Genomic DNA, 12,092 nt, shown 5'->3' with positions numbered 1-12,092 from the left:
CGCATTTCTAAATTTTCAGATACCGCCAAGCTAATCAAATACCGAAACGTAATTGCATCCATCACGGGAGAATACGTTTCTTCATAATCAATTCCAGGCCTTTGAGAAAAACCTTGTGCAACAAGTCGAGCTTTATATCTCACTATTTCATTTTTCTCATTTCGCTTTCGAATAAAAACCCATTTGTATCCAACAGGTTTTACACCTTCAGGTGTAAGGACTATAGGTCCAAAAACATTACGTTTATTTAGCGAATCCAATTCAACCTGGATGGCTTCTTTTCATTTTATCCAATCCTGCCGATTTTTACATTCACCAAAAGATTTTGGTTCATGATCTTCATTATCATTTATGATGTCGATTGCCACATTATAAGAAAATATATCATCAATTTCTTCTATATCTTTTCGGTTCCATATTTTTCCAGTATTAATGTAATTGATAGATATTTCATGATTCTCGTCAGTTTGTGGTTCTGACAGAATATTTTCATCATCATGTGTTTCTTCAGGAACATCATTCTCTATTTTGTGATCATCATGTGTTTCTTCAGGAACATCATTCTTTATTTTGTGATCATCGTGTTTCTCTATAAATTTTCTTTTTCGAGGATTTTTATCCTTGGAACCGACTGGCCTTCCACGCTTCAGGCGTTTAATGACATCATGAGTATCTTCAATTTGTTTCTTTGGAATTTCAGTTCGAGCAGGGGCATTTGCAGCATGTATATATGATTTAGTTACCCATTTTGTGTCAGCAAATGCATCTGGTATTTGATTGGCTATTCTTTGCAAGTGTACAATTTGTTGTACATCTTTTTCACATTGTTTTATTCTTGGATCCAGATGTAACAATGATGATACATGCCATGTAATTTTCTTTTCGGTATGTTTCTGTTCTCCCCCTAACATTGGGAAGATTTCCTCATTAAAATGACAATCAGCAAAACGTGCTGTGAACACGTCGCCTGTCTGAGGTTCAAGATATCGAATGATTGATGGACTATCATAACCGATATAAATTCCAACCTTTCTTTGAGGTCCCATTTTCTTTCGTTGCGATGGTGCAATAGGCACACACATCATACATCCAAAAATTCTCAGATGAGAAATGTCTGGTTCTTTACCAAATGCAAGCTGCAATGGGGAGTATTTATGATATGCACTTGGTCTGATGCGAATTAATGAAGCAGCGTGTAAAATTGCATGTCCCCATATAGAAATAGGGAGCTTTGTTTTCATAATCATTGGTCTAGCAATCATTTGCAGACGTTTAATCAACGATTCAGCCAATCCATTCTGTGTATGTACATGAGCAACAGGAGGATGCTCAACAATGATTCCCATAGACATACAATAATCATTGAAAGTTTGGGAAGTAAATTCACCAGCATTATCAAGTCTAATTTTCTTGATTGTATAATCGGAAAATTGATTCCTCAATTTTATTATTTGAGCAAGTAATCTTGCAAATGCAATATTTCGAGTTGACAATAAACATACATGTGACCATCTGCTGGAGGCATCAATCAATACCATAAAGTATCTGAATGGTCCACATGGTGGATGGATTGGTCCAAAAATATCATCCTGAATACGTTCAAGAAACATTGGTGATTCAGTTTGGATTTTGGCTGGTGATGGTCTTATAATAAGTTTTCCAAGAGAACATGCTTTACATTGAAACTTATTATTCTGAAAGATCTTCTGGTCTTTCAGCGGATGACCATGTGTATTTTCTATAATTCTTCACATCATTGTTGAACCAGGATGTCCCAATCGATCATGCCAATTGGTTAATATCGAAGAATTATCAACTACCACGTTTGGTTCAATCGGACTTATATGTGTATAATGCAATCCAGTAGGGAGCATTGGTAGTTTTTCAATCACATATTTCTTTCCTGATTTATATGTGATAAGACACATATATTTCTTATTCCCTTCATTCATTGTTTGAGTATTATACCCATGAGAATATATATCATTAAAACTCAACAAATTTCTTTTCGATTGTGGTGAATATAAAGCATCATTGATCAAAAATTTTGTACCATTAGGTAACAAAAATTGTGCTTTATCACATTCTTTAATCAAGTCTACAGGACCTGATATTGTATTCACCGTTGTTTTTGTTGGTTTTAGTTCCAAGAAATATCTTTTATCTCGGAGGATAGTGTGCGTTGTACCACTATCGGGTATGCAAACTTCAGCTTTGCTCATAGCATTTTCCATTTTTTGAACTTCAAAAAAATATGCAATGAAATAAAATTACTGGCAATATATATTTAAATATAACACATATCATAATTATACAATAAAACATTATATGGATACACTAAAAATAAATTATTGTACATTTATATTCTACCACTATATTGTTCATTTTCAGAGAAACCATTGAGAAAATCTGCAGTATCAATATTGTTCATTTCTATCCCACCAACATATTGATCATTTCCAGAGAAATCATTCATAAAATCACCAGCATCAAAATGAGTTGAATCACTCAAATGGTCACTGCGTTCAGTGAAGTTGGTCTCCTTTTCTTTCCCCTTTAATGATTCTTTATAAAGTTTACAAAGGTGTTCAGTGGCTCGACAAATTTTGGACCAATGTCCTGGAGTACCACATCTGAAACAAGAACTTTCATATCTTTTTGAGTGATTCTCATTAACACTTGTATTCTCATGATTCCTTTTCTGTGGATGGTTTGGGACGCTCTTTTGAGATGAATTATAAAAATAACTATCTCTATTGTTTTCAAAACCACGGCCTCGACCACGACCACGGCCAATTCCACGTCCACGTCCACGTCCACGTCCACGTCCACGACCTCGACCAAAACCTTGTCTTTGAATTTGATTTTGGTTTCCAGGTTTAAATTCATTTTTACTTACAGCATTTACTTCTGGAAATGCTGTTGATCCAGTGGGTCGGGACTGATGATTTCTCATTAATAGATCGTTGTTTTTTTCCGCCACAAGAAGACAGACGATGAGTTCAGAATATCTCGCAAATCCACGTACTCTATATTGTTGCTGCAAAGTAATATTTGATGCATGAAACGTGGAAAATGTTTTTTCAAGCATTTCCGATTCTGTGACCTCATGTCCACAAAATTTTAGCTGCGAGATTATTCGATACATCGCTGAATTATAATCGCTGACTTTCTTAAAATCTTGGAATCTTAACATATTCAATTCATCACGGGCGGTCGGAAGTATAACTTCCCTTATATGTTCAAATCTTTCTTTCAATCCTTTCCACAAAGTCATGTGATCTTTTTCAATTAAACATTCACATTTCAATCCCTCGTCGAGATGTCGACGCAAAAATATAATGGCTTTTGTCTTTTCTTGTGATGTCGATATGCCATTTTCTTTTATTGTCTCACTTAGACCCAATGACTCAAGATGCATTTCTACATCGAGAGTCCATGGCATATAATTTTTTTTCCCGTGATGTCGAGCGCAACAAATTCGAGCTTTGTCAAATTTGACATGGTGGTACTAAAAAAAATTACGATGCATTTTATTAGTTAATGAATATTGCAATACAAAGTAATGGATAAACAACAAGTACAAGCATTTGTAAAAATAAAGAAAACACACGAGGATGATATTCTCCGATAAATAAAAGACTCGTGAGTATGATAACCAAAATAATTAAAAATAACCTTGAGAAAACCATCTTCTTTTTCTTCGAAAATTTAGTGAAGAATAATTTTTAGAGAAGAAGAGAAAGTTGGAGTGATTGAATGTGTTTATGAGATCATATTTATAGGGCAAAAACTAGCCGTTTTGTTACCGTTTATGACCGTTGGTGTATAAAAAAATAAATGTATGTATTTGTATAATTTTATGGTAATAATATGGTGTATATAATATTAGACATATTTAAATAATTATGTATATCATATCATATTATTATAATGATGTGTCATAAGATATTTTATTTAAAAATCTTATAGACTTTTATACTTGTCGTATCCCTTACCGGGAGTGTGGGATGTCGTCTTACCATCCTCCCAGGATTTATAACAAGTTTTTGAAAAATTTATTTTTATTATTTCTAATAACATTATATTATATATTAAATATATACACAATAAATAAATAACAATAAAATAAATATTATTACTTTTGTTAACTTTTTCTTCTGTTTGGAGCTTGGAAAAGAATGGAGGACTTTTAGAGCTTCGTGCTGATAACGTGTTGTGAAAAAGTAAAAATTTATGGTAAAAAGTAAAAATCTCAAACTCTCAAAATTTACCAAATTACACACTTTATAATATTTTTCTCTCTACTCAATTGTGTTTTTCTTCACAAATGAGAGATCTATTTATAGAAAATCTTTACAAATAATCCAAAAATAAAATACATCATTACCTACATCATCACACACTAATTTTCAATATTTACAACTCTTATTTTCAACATTCAAATATTCAACATTCAAATATTCAATACACACATTTTAAATATATTTTTCTAACAGAAATAAAGTTATTGATTTAAAAAAATAATATTTGAGTATAGTTTGGGGTGCAGATTCAAATTGTCAATCAATCCAACATTGATAATTTAATCCATAGCTGCACGAAATGGCGTCAATGGTCTCCACTCTATCTGCCATTGTTTCCGGCTTACCTCTTTTTCGCAAGCCCTCACTTTATGCCCACTCAAACTTTAGCAGACTCGTATACCCATTTCTCCGCAATTCTTTCAATCCAATTTCGGCCCATTTATCTTCTTTCTCAAAAGCTCAAGCAATAAACTCATCAGGCCTAGATGAAGATTTAGTTGTTCTGGGCATTGAAACTAGCTGTGACGACACTGCTGCAGCTATAGTAAGACGACGTTAATGCTAGTAGAGTGCTGTCAACGAACAGTGCACCCCATAATTTGGTTGATATTCACATTGTGTGTGCGTGTGTTTTTTTTTTCTAATGATTCTTTTATTCATATTGGATATATTGTGTAATTTGTTTCTGGGTATTGGTTATTTGTGAAAAAATTATGAAAGTTTGGTTCTTTTGAACTTTTGTGAGATGATAGGTTCGAAGCAATGGTGAAATTCTCAGCCAAGTTGTGTCTTCTCAGGTATGCATTTATTATTATTATTTTCTTGCATATCTGCGTGGACTCTGGCATTTTCTTTTGGGGTGGAAAGACTGATATTGGGAATCAATTATATTTTTCTTGAGTAAAGATAATCTTTGATGATATTTTGTTTGTGCTTTTCGGCATGGTTTATAGAGATATTGGCATCATTTTAATTTAGCCTTTCTAGCGTGGTGGTTATGATTGCTTGTGCTTTGCCTTTTTAGATGCTCAACAGACAGTCAAGGTGATGCATCATTCACAAACTTAGAATATATAAGAACTCAAACCTTTTCACTCGTTGGAGAATTAAGATCGTGCAATTATTCTGATAGTGTAAGTAGCTTGTTTTAAAGTGTTATCTTGTTGCACATAATCCATACATGATAAGTGAAACTTATTATGTGGTGTGACCTAGCTTGGTGGAATGCTTATCCTGCCTTCATTTAGTTGTTCATTACTTGTAATAACCATAGGCTATTCCGATTTTGGGCTCCTTCGGTACCTTTTTCCGTCTTGGGTTTCCACTGAGCCTTTTTCCTCACGGGCTTTCCCATGCGGCATTACTCATAGGACTCTCCACACCAGGTTGGTGGAGTTATACCTCCCGAATTCTCGAATCCATGAACTCCTGGCATAAGTACATAGTTCAAAGAGACTTGGTATCAATTGAGCTCCCGTGAGTGAAAAGGCCCTAGTGGGAACCCAAGACAGGAAAAGGCCCCCGAGGGAGCCCAAGATTTGGATAGCTCATGGTCATTACATTACCATTTTAATTAAATGTAAGAAAAGTTTTTTTTATTCAATAATAATCCTGATTATTGAACCTTATTCATATATGACTTGGCCACTTGGATCAGACACTCAAAGCTCATCTTCTAATTTCGTTGTTCAAATCTTTGGCAACACGAAAACCATTGTTCTATTTTTATTTGATGTAAGGATTTCCTTTTTTTTTAATATCATTCCTTAAATCCCATGTATCAGAATCAGACCTTGTAAAATTTGACCATTAAAGGAAGGGTGTCTGATTGATTTTTGACCAAATGTATTTGACCCATGATGGCATGATTAATTCCATCTCTATAGATCCATATCCTCAGTGCGACGTCAATTCTTCTTCCTTGGAGAACAATGAACTGATGAGAACATTTACAGATTAAAATAATAATAATAAATTAATTCCCCCATTGCTGTCATCCATTCTTGGTACATATTATGTGTGAGTTTTCTTCAAGGGCGAATAATTCTTTAATATTATGGAGTTTAGTTTTTTCATGTACACCAAAATTTTATCTATGAAACACACTTTAGGTACGATTAAAATATGTACTTCTGAAATTCATAAACTTGAATTGAGTGAATTTAAACTTCTGCATTGTTTATTCTGTGACAGACAGATCCTTCGAGTTTATTGAAAAAATTGACCTAAGTATTTCTCATCAGAGAACTATTTGCTTTTTATGAACTGGTGGTAAAATGAAGATACTAGATGAAGCATTACCATTGGGAGAAATTAGTTTACTTGGTGTAAGTTTTGACCTTGTTTTCAATTAAGACTTTTTTAGGCTACTGACAGATTGACATTCTTGATGCACATGACCAAAACATTAAACTTAAAATTATAGTCCATGTGACACACCTTTGTCCCAGTTTCCAGTGTCTGACATGGGTGTTTGAATCTCAATATAAGGTTGCTTGTGCTTGATTTAATCATTTAATATCACTCACTGTGCTGGTTGTGTGGGCACAAAATTATCTTGTCTAACTTGTCATGAAGAAATAAATGATTTCACAATAATTCATGCATTCGCACTCTCGAGGAGCCATTAAGTGCTTGTTCTATTTTTCTCCTGTTGGTGCTATGGATATACTTGAATTTCAGTAACAATCTTGACTTTGGGTTCGTATATTTCATTTACTTGGAGCTTACATTTTTTATTCTACCTTTTAAGCAACCTTAAAAGTCCTCTGCATTGTCAGCATCTACGGAAAATCTGGTTGTATACTACTATACTGCATTCACTTTCTGCAATGTACTCTATATATGATGATCAGTCTCACAAATTTATCCTATTTTACTTTTTCAAAAATTTAATTACCAATCAGGCTAATTTTATCCTCTTTTAACTTCATCAAGGCAGATCTGCTTGCCCGATATGGAGGAGTTGCTCCTAAAATGGCAGAAGAAGCACATGCTCAAGTGATCGATCAGGTATAGGACTTAGTTACTAGATAATTGCTTTCATAATCTGTTGCAAAATACTCAACCCAGAGAAAGCCTTCCGAACACTGAGCACAACACCTGTAACAGAAGTCGTTATTGTGGAATTTTAATGCTCTCTCTCTTTCTCTCTGTCTATCTATATGTCTATATATATAATATAAAATCCACCCAGACTGGTATGATTCTTTCTTAACTTCAGGTGGTGCAAGAGGCTCTTGACTTAGCTAAACTAAATGAGGAAGATCTTTCTGCAGTTGCTGTGACTATTGGTCCTGGTTTAAGCCTTTGTCTGCGTGGTAATTTCATGATAAGCCTTCAGTCTCTTTTGTCTGCCTATCTTGAACACTGTCCTTGTTTCTCCTTCTCGATAAACATTTAAGAAATGCGACTCTTTAAATGTATAAACAAAAAGAGTCAAAACATTATTGTTTCGTTTGGTTTTATAAGATTATATCTGGTTGTTTAATGATATGGGTGAGAGAAGCACCTGAGTTTACTGGATTTTCATGCAGTTGGTGTGAGGAAAGCTCGGAAACTTGCTGGCACTAATGTTTTACCAATCATTGGTGTCCATCACATGGAAGCACATGCTTTGGTGGCTAGGTAACCGTGGATTGTGTGAAAGTTGCACATAATCACTGGAGGAATAGCATTAATGGATCAAAGCATCCTTCGAACTCTTGCTTATTCTATTTTAAATCCTAATGCTTACTTTTTATCAGTGTTTTGTCAGTTATTCCATCTTAAATCAATTGACCAAGGAACATTTAGTTTTAAAATTGCTTGGTAAGATTCTATCAGTGAAGGTTATAGTGTGATCTCGTGATTGTTTCAGTTTGACTCACTTTTGATGACAAGATATATTTCTTGTATGCACAAACCTCGTGCTATTATCTAACAAATGCCATAAACTCAAACTTGTTTGACGGAAAATTTTAAAAAATAACATTAGTCAAACTCAGTTTTTGAAAAATAACTCCCCTCAAGTGTATTTGAGTTTATTCAAATACTCTGGATAGAGGGTTAGTTTTTTTTTTTTTTTTTAAGTTTGACCGGTGTTATTTTGCTAACTATTTCCAAAATCTATTATGCTACAGGCTTAACAACAATGTGCTTCGTTCCTTGTCTTTACGTAAATGTACCTTGATAATAATGATAGTCATATGATATGATTTCTAAATGTAGAGTATGTTTGTTTGCTCTTAAGCATCGAAACAAACTGAACTTAATCTTTTGTTGAATAATATCCGTATTCTGGATGAATTATATAGGTAAGAGATAAGTTTTTATAATATAACAAAAGGTTATGAACATTTGAAAACTTACATATTGCTCACTTCTAGGTTGGTGGAGAGAGAATTAAAATTTCCTTTCATGGCCTTGCTTATCTCAGGTATGATAATTAAATCCCTAAGATTCTTTTTCTTTTTTCCTTTCCATTTTTCAATTAATTTAGTTCTCGTACATTACTACTCGTACAAATTTTTAAAAAAATTGTTGGTGATTACTGCAAATGGGACACTGCTTACGACGACAGCCATTTAGTCTCTTTCACCTATCTTTTGGTATGCATCAATTTACGAAGTTTACCATATATGTATGGTCTGTGTTCTCTTAGGAGGCCACAATCTTCTAATTCTTGCTCGTGATCTTGGCCATTATATACAACTTGGAACCACGATTGATGATGCAATTGGTGAGGCATATGACAAGACAGCAAAATGGCTTGGTCTCGATCTGAGGAAGAGTGGGGGCCCTGCACTAGAGGAGCTAGCTCGTGAGGGTGATCCCAATTCCGTTAAATTCAAGGCAAGCTATCTTCCTAAAATCAATCTTAAATTTTTTTTATTATGTTGTGCTTGTTATTTTTTTTAACAAGATAATAGTTTGTTCTGCCACAGGTCCCTATGAAACAGCATAAAGACTGCAACTTCTCCTATGCAGGTCTAAAGACTCAAGTGAGGCTGGCAATTGAATCCAAAAGCATGTAGTATATCCTTGTCGTTAATTTTACTCTGGACATCATTTATCACCATATATTCTTATCTTTGTTTTTTTATATATCAAGATTCAAGACCAGGGTTAATTGCCAAAAATATGATGTATATCTATCTATGTCCTCGTTTTATCCTTAATTGAGAATAATGGTGTATCTAGCGCTTCAGAAATTGTCCCCCTAGTGAGCAAAAAGCTAACACATTGTAGTAGCTATCATACTTATGGTGTTGGGTCTTGGGAATTATGGATCGGATCCATGTCTTTTGCGGTTGTCTATGTAGTATAGCAATTAAAATATGTACTTAAGCAGTTGTGCAGTCGGAAAAATTTTGGTTGCATTATCACCACTAATAATGGTATAGCGGTGGATGTTCGGCTCTACACTTAGAATTTCAGTCAAATTTATATTATTAGGTTATCATGGATTGCAAATTGGCACAATTATTAGGAAGGGAATGTATGGAAGTAGCAATTGCTCTTACTGATAGATGTGGCTGTTTACATGGCATAACAGTCAAAATGTAGTGTTTGGACTAATGTACGATTAAAAAAATTTGGGTTCTACTTTTGGTACAACAGGAAATGCTCAATTCTGCATATGGCATATGTGAGGTGGCGTATTATGAAAGTTTTCTACGTGTTACATTTTGTGCTCGAATTCATGCAGATAGTATACATGTATTAATCTACAAGCTTTCACATAATTCGTATATCATTGATGTTCTGCAGTGATTCTGGAATCCCAATCTCTTCAGCCAGTACTGAAGACAAATTGGCCAGGGCCAATATTGCTGCCTCCTTCCAGGTAATTAAGTCTGTGATTTTGCTTTATAACATCTTTATCATGTCTATCGTCATAGTTGGATTTCTTGAATTGTTTACCTCCTAAATACGCCTCGTGAAGAGAGTTGCAGTATTGCATTTAGAAGAAAAGTGTGAACGAGCAATTGAATGGGCATTGAAGATCGAGCCTTCTATAAAGCATCTGGTTTGTCAAAATATGTTTTAACCACTCTTTATCAACCACATTACATAAAATGCAGCTATTTTTCTTTTGTTTTGTAACTCGGCCATTCTTAAATTTTCTGGTTTGTGATCTCCATGCTCTATTTTGCCTTGGATAGGTGGTCTCTGGTGGTGTTGCATCCAACCAACATGTTCGAGCTCGGCTCAACGAGGTTGTGGGAAGGACTGGTCTGCAACTTGTCTGCCCTCCTCCTAGTCTTTGCACAGACAATGGTGATAAATTCTTGTTTGCATTTGTCGCTTTGTAAGCCATGTCAATATTAAGTTGTGCCAGTTATAGTCCCGATTAAAAGTAGACATATGACATTATGTTGTAAAATTCAAAATTTACGAAATTGTTGTAACACCTGTCATCTATGGTAGGTGTAATGATTGCTTGGACTGGAATCGAGCATTTTCAAATGGGAAGATACGATCCTCCACCACCTGCCTGCGAACCTGCGGATGCCTTGGTTTGAGACTTCTTTTTTGGTTGTTGGAAGTTTATAATGTGACTGCATTTGGTTTGCGAACACTTTTCACATGTCCAACTCTCTCACGCTCAAACGGCACAATTTTCACGTTGTCTGTCTCCTCCACCCGTTCAAACGTCAACCGAAGTCTGAATGTTTTAAACCCAGCTATAAGTTTGCAATTTCTGTTGAATATAGGCATTGGATTAATGAGATGTTATGTTTCTGCAAAGACTGTATTATGTTTTTTTGGTAATCACGGTGTATATTATCTGTTCACGACTAGAATATTATTCAAGTTTCACTCGAGTTTTGTCTATCTGGAACTTCTGAAAAGTGTGTTTTTAATGAAACAGCTTGATCTTCGACCGAGGTGGCCGCTGGGGGAGGAATTTGTCCAAGGAAGGAGCGAAGCTCGTTCGTTAAGGACCGCGAGGATTCATCCATCCCTCACCTCTTTAATCCAGGCATCTGTGGAACGACAATAGTGGTCTCGGTCATGGGTTTTTACGAGATGGAAAAAATTAGCTAGCGAGACATCTCAAATTTAAGTTCCCTGACGCTCAGTTTAATTTCCAAGAGGTGACAAGAAAAGGTTTGAATTATGACGTCATTTTGTTAACTTATTCATTTAATTTTAGTTATGCACATAAAATTATAAAGCATATATAGTCATTAACTATCAAACATAAAAGTTTGGGCTTAAATATATATATATTTAATATTAACTGCTCAAGCATGTTTATGGTCATATGAACTTCAATGATTTTAACAAACTATTGATATGAAAAATATGGGGATAGGTTCCTATTTAGTTCCATACCTACTCTACATTATCATATGGTTTCGCGGGCATCCGAATCCGAAGAAGTGGAGAATAAGACCCTTTTTTTTGCTTTTTTTGGTGAGCATTCATTGTAGTCTTAAAGCCTCTTCTTCGAGTTGGGTCTAAAAATGGAGAATCACCAACATGGAAATTAGCTGATAATAGGTGATGAAAGAGCCGAGAAACTCAACGCCACTATTTTTGAATAACTTGGAGCGAGGTCTTCTTTTAGTCGAAAGACTAAATCAGAAAATGCAATAAAATAGAAGATTAAATAGGGAATTATCAATGGATCATATGCTTACTTTCTGTCATTTTTAACAGTGGAGTTAAATGACTAAATAGGAAAAAATAACATAAAATTAAATACTAAATCGAGATAATTGAAAAAGAGGGACCGATACTGGAAAATATGATAAATGAGCGACTGAATAAGAAATTTTCTCGAAAATATGTTAT

The 12,092-nt window shown here is 34.5% G+C and overlaps 1 protein-coding gene across 2 annotated transcripts; it reads left to right on the top strand.

Moving 5' to 3' along the window:
* The first annotated feature begins 4,556 nt into the window (after window positions 1-4,556).
* Window positions 4,557-11,472, top strand: LOC142546819 (putative tRNA N6-adenosine threonylcarbamoyltransferase, mitochondrial). Of its 2 annotated transcripts, XM_075654757.1 has the most exons (13): window positions 4,557-4,851; window positions 5,060-5,104; window positions 7,245-7,319; window positions 7,531-7,627; window positions 7,844-7,934; window positions 8,675-8,724; window positions 8,950-9,140; window positions 9,233-9,318; window positions 10,059-10,134; window positions 10,234-10,317; window positions 10,454-10,568; window positions 10,719-10,807; window positions 11,164-11,472. In XM_075654757.1, exons 1-13 carry the CDS (start codon window positions 4,606-4,608, stop codon window positions 11,293-11,295), a joined length of 1,377 nt encoding a protein of 458 aa, XP_075510872.1. In that variant the 5' UTR covers window positions 4,557-4,605; the 3' UTR covers window positions 11,296-11,472. The 2 variants fall into 2 exon arrangements, with proteins under 2 accessions (XP_075510872.1, XP_075510873.1); XM_075654758.1 differs by lacking the exon at window positions 10,234-10,317.
* Window positions 11,473-12,092: the final 620 nt, after the last annotated feature.

Source organism: Primulina tabacum, chromosome 5 (genome assembly GCF_025594145.1).
Source record: "Primulina tabacum isolate GXHZ01 chromosome 5, ASM2559414v2, whole genome shotgun sequence".
NCBI lineage: Eukaryota > Viridiplantae > Streptophyta > Magnoliopsida > Lamiales > Gesneriaceae > Primulina > Primulina tabacum.
Note: the sequence above shows the minus strand (reverse complement) of the source record. Positions and strands in the feature narration are given on the sequence as shown.

Bases quoted from the DNA above. Each gene is read 5' to 3' on its own strand.
- LOC142546819 (XM_075654757.1), top strand. From the start codon at position 4,606: ATGGCGTCAATGGTCTCCACTCTATCTGCCATTGTTTCCGGCTTACCT. The intron at 10,569-10,718 runs GTGATAAATTCT...CATCTATGGTAG, and splicing joins TAGTCTTTGCACAGACAATG to GTGTAATGATTGCTTGGACT. The intron at 10,808-11,163 runs GTTTGAGACTTC...TTAATGAAACAG, and splicing joins GCGAACCTGCGGATGCCTTG to CTTGATCTTCGACCGAGGTG.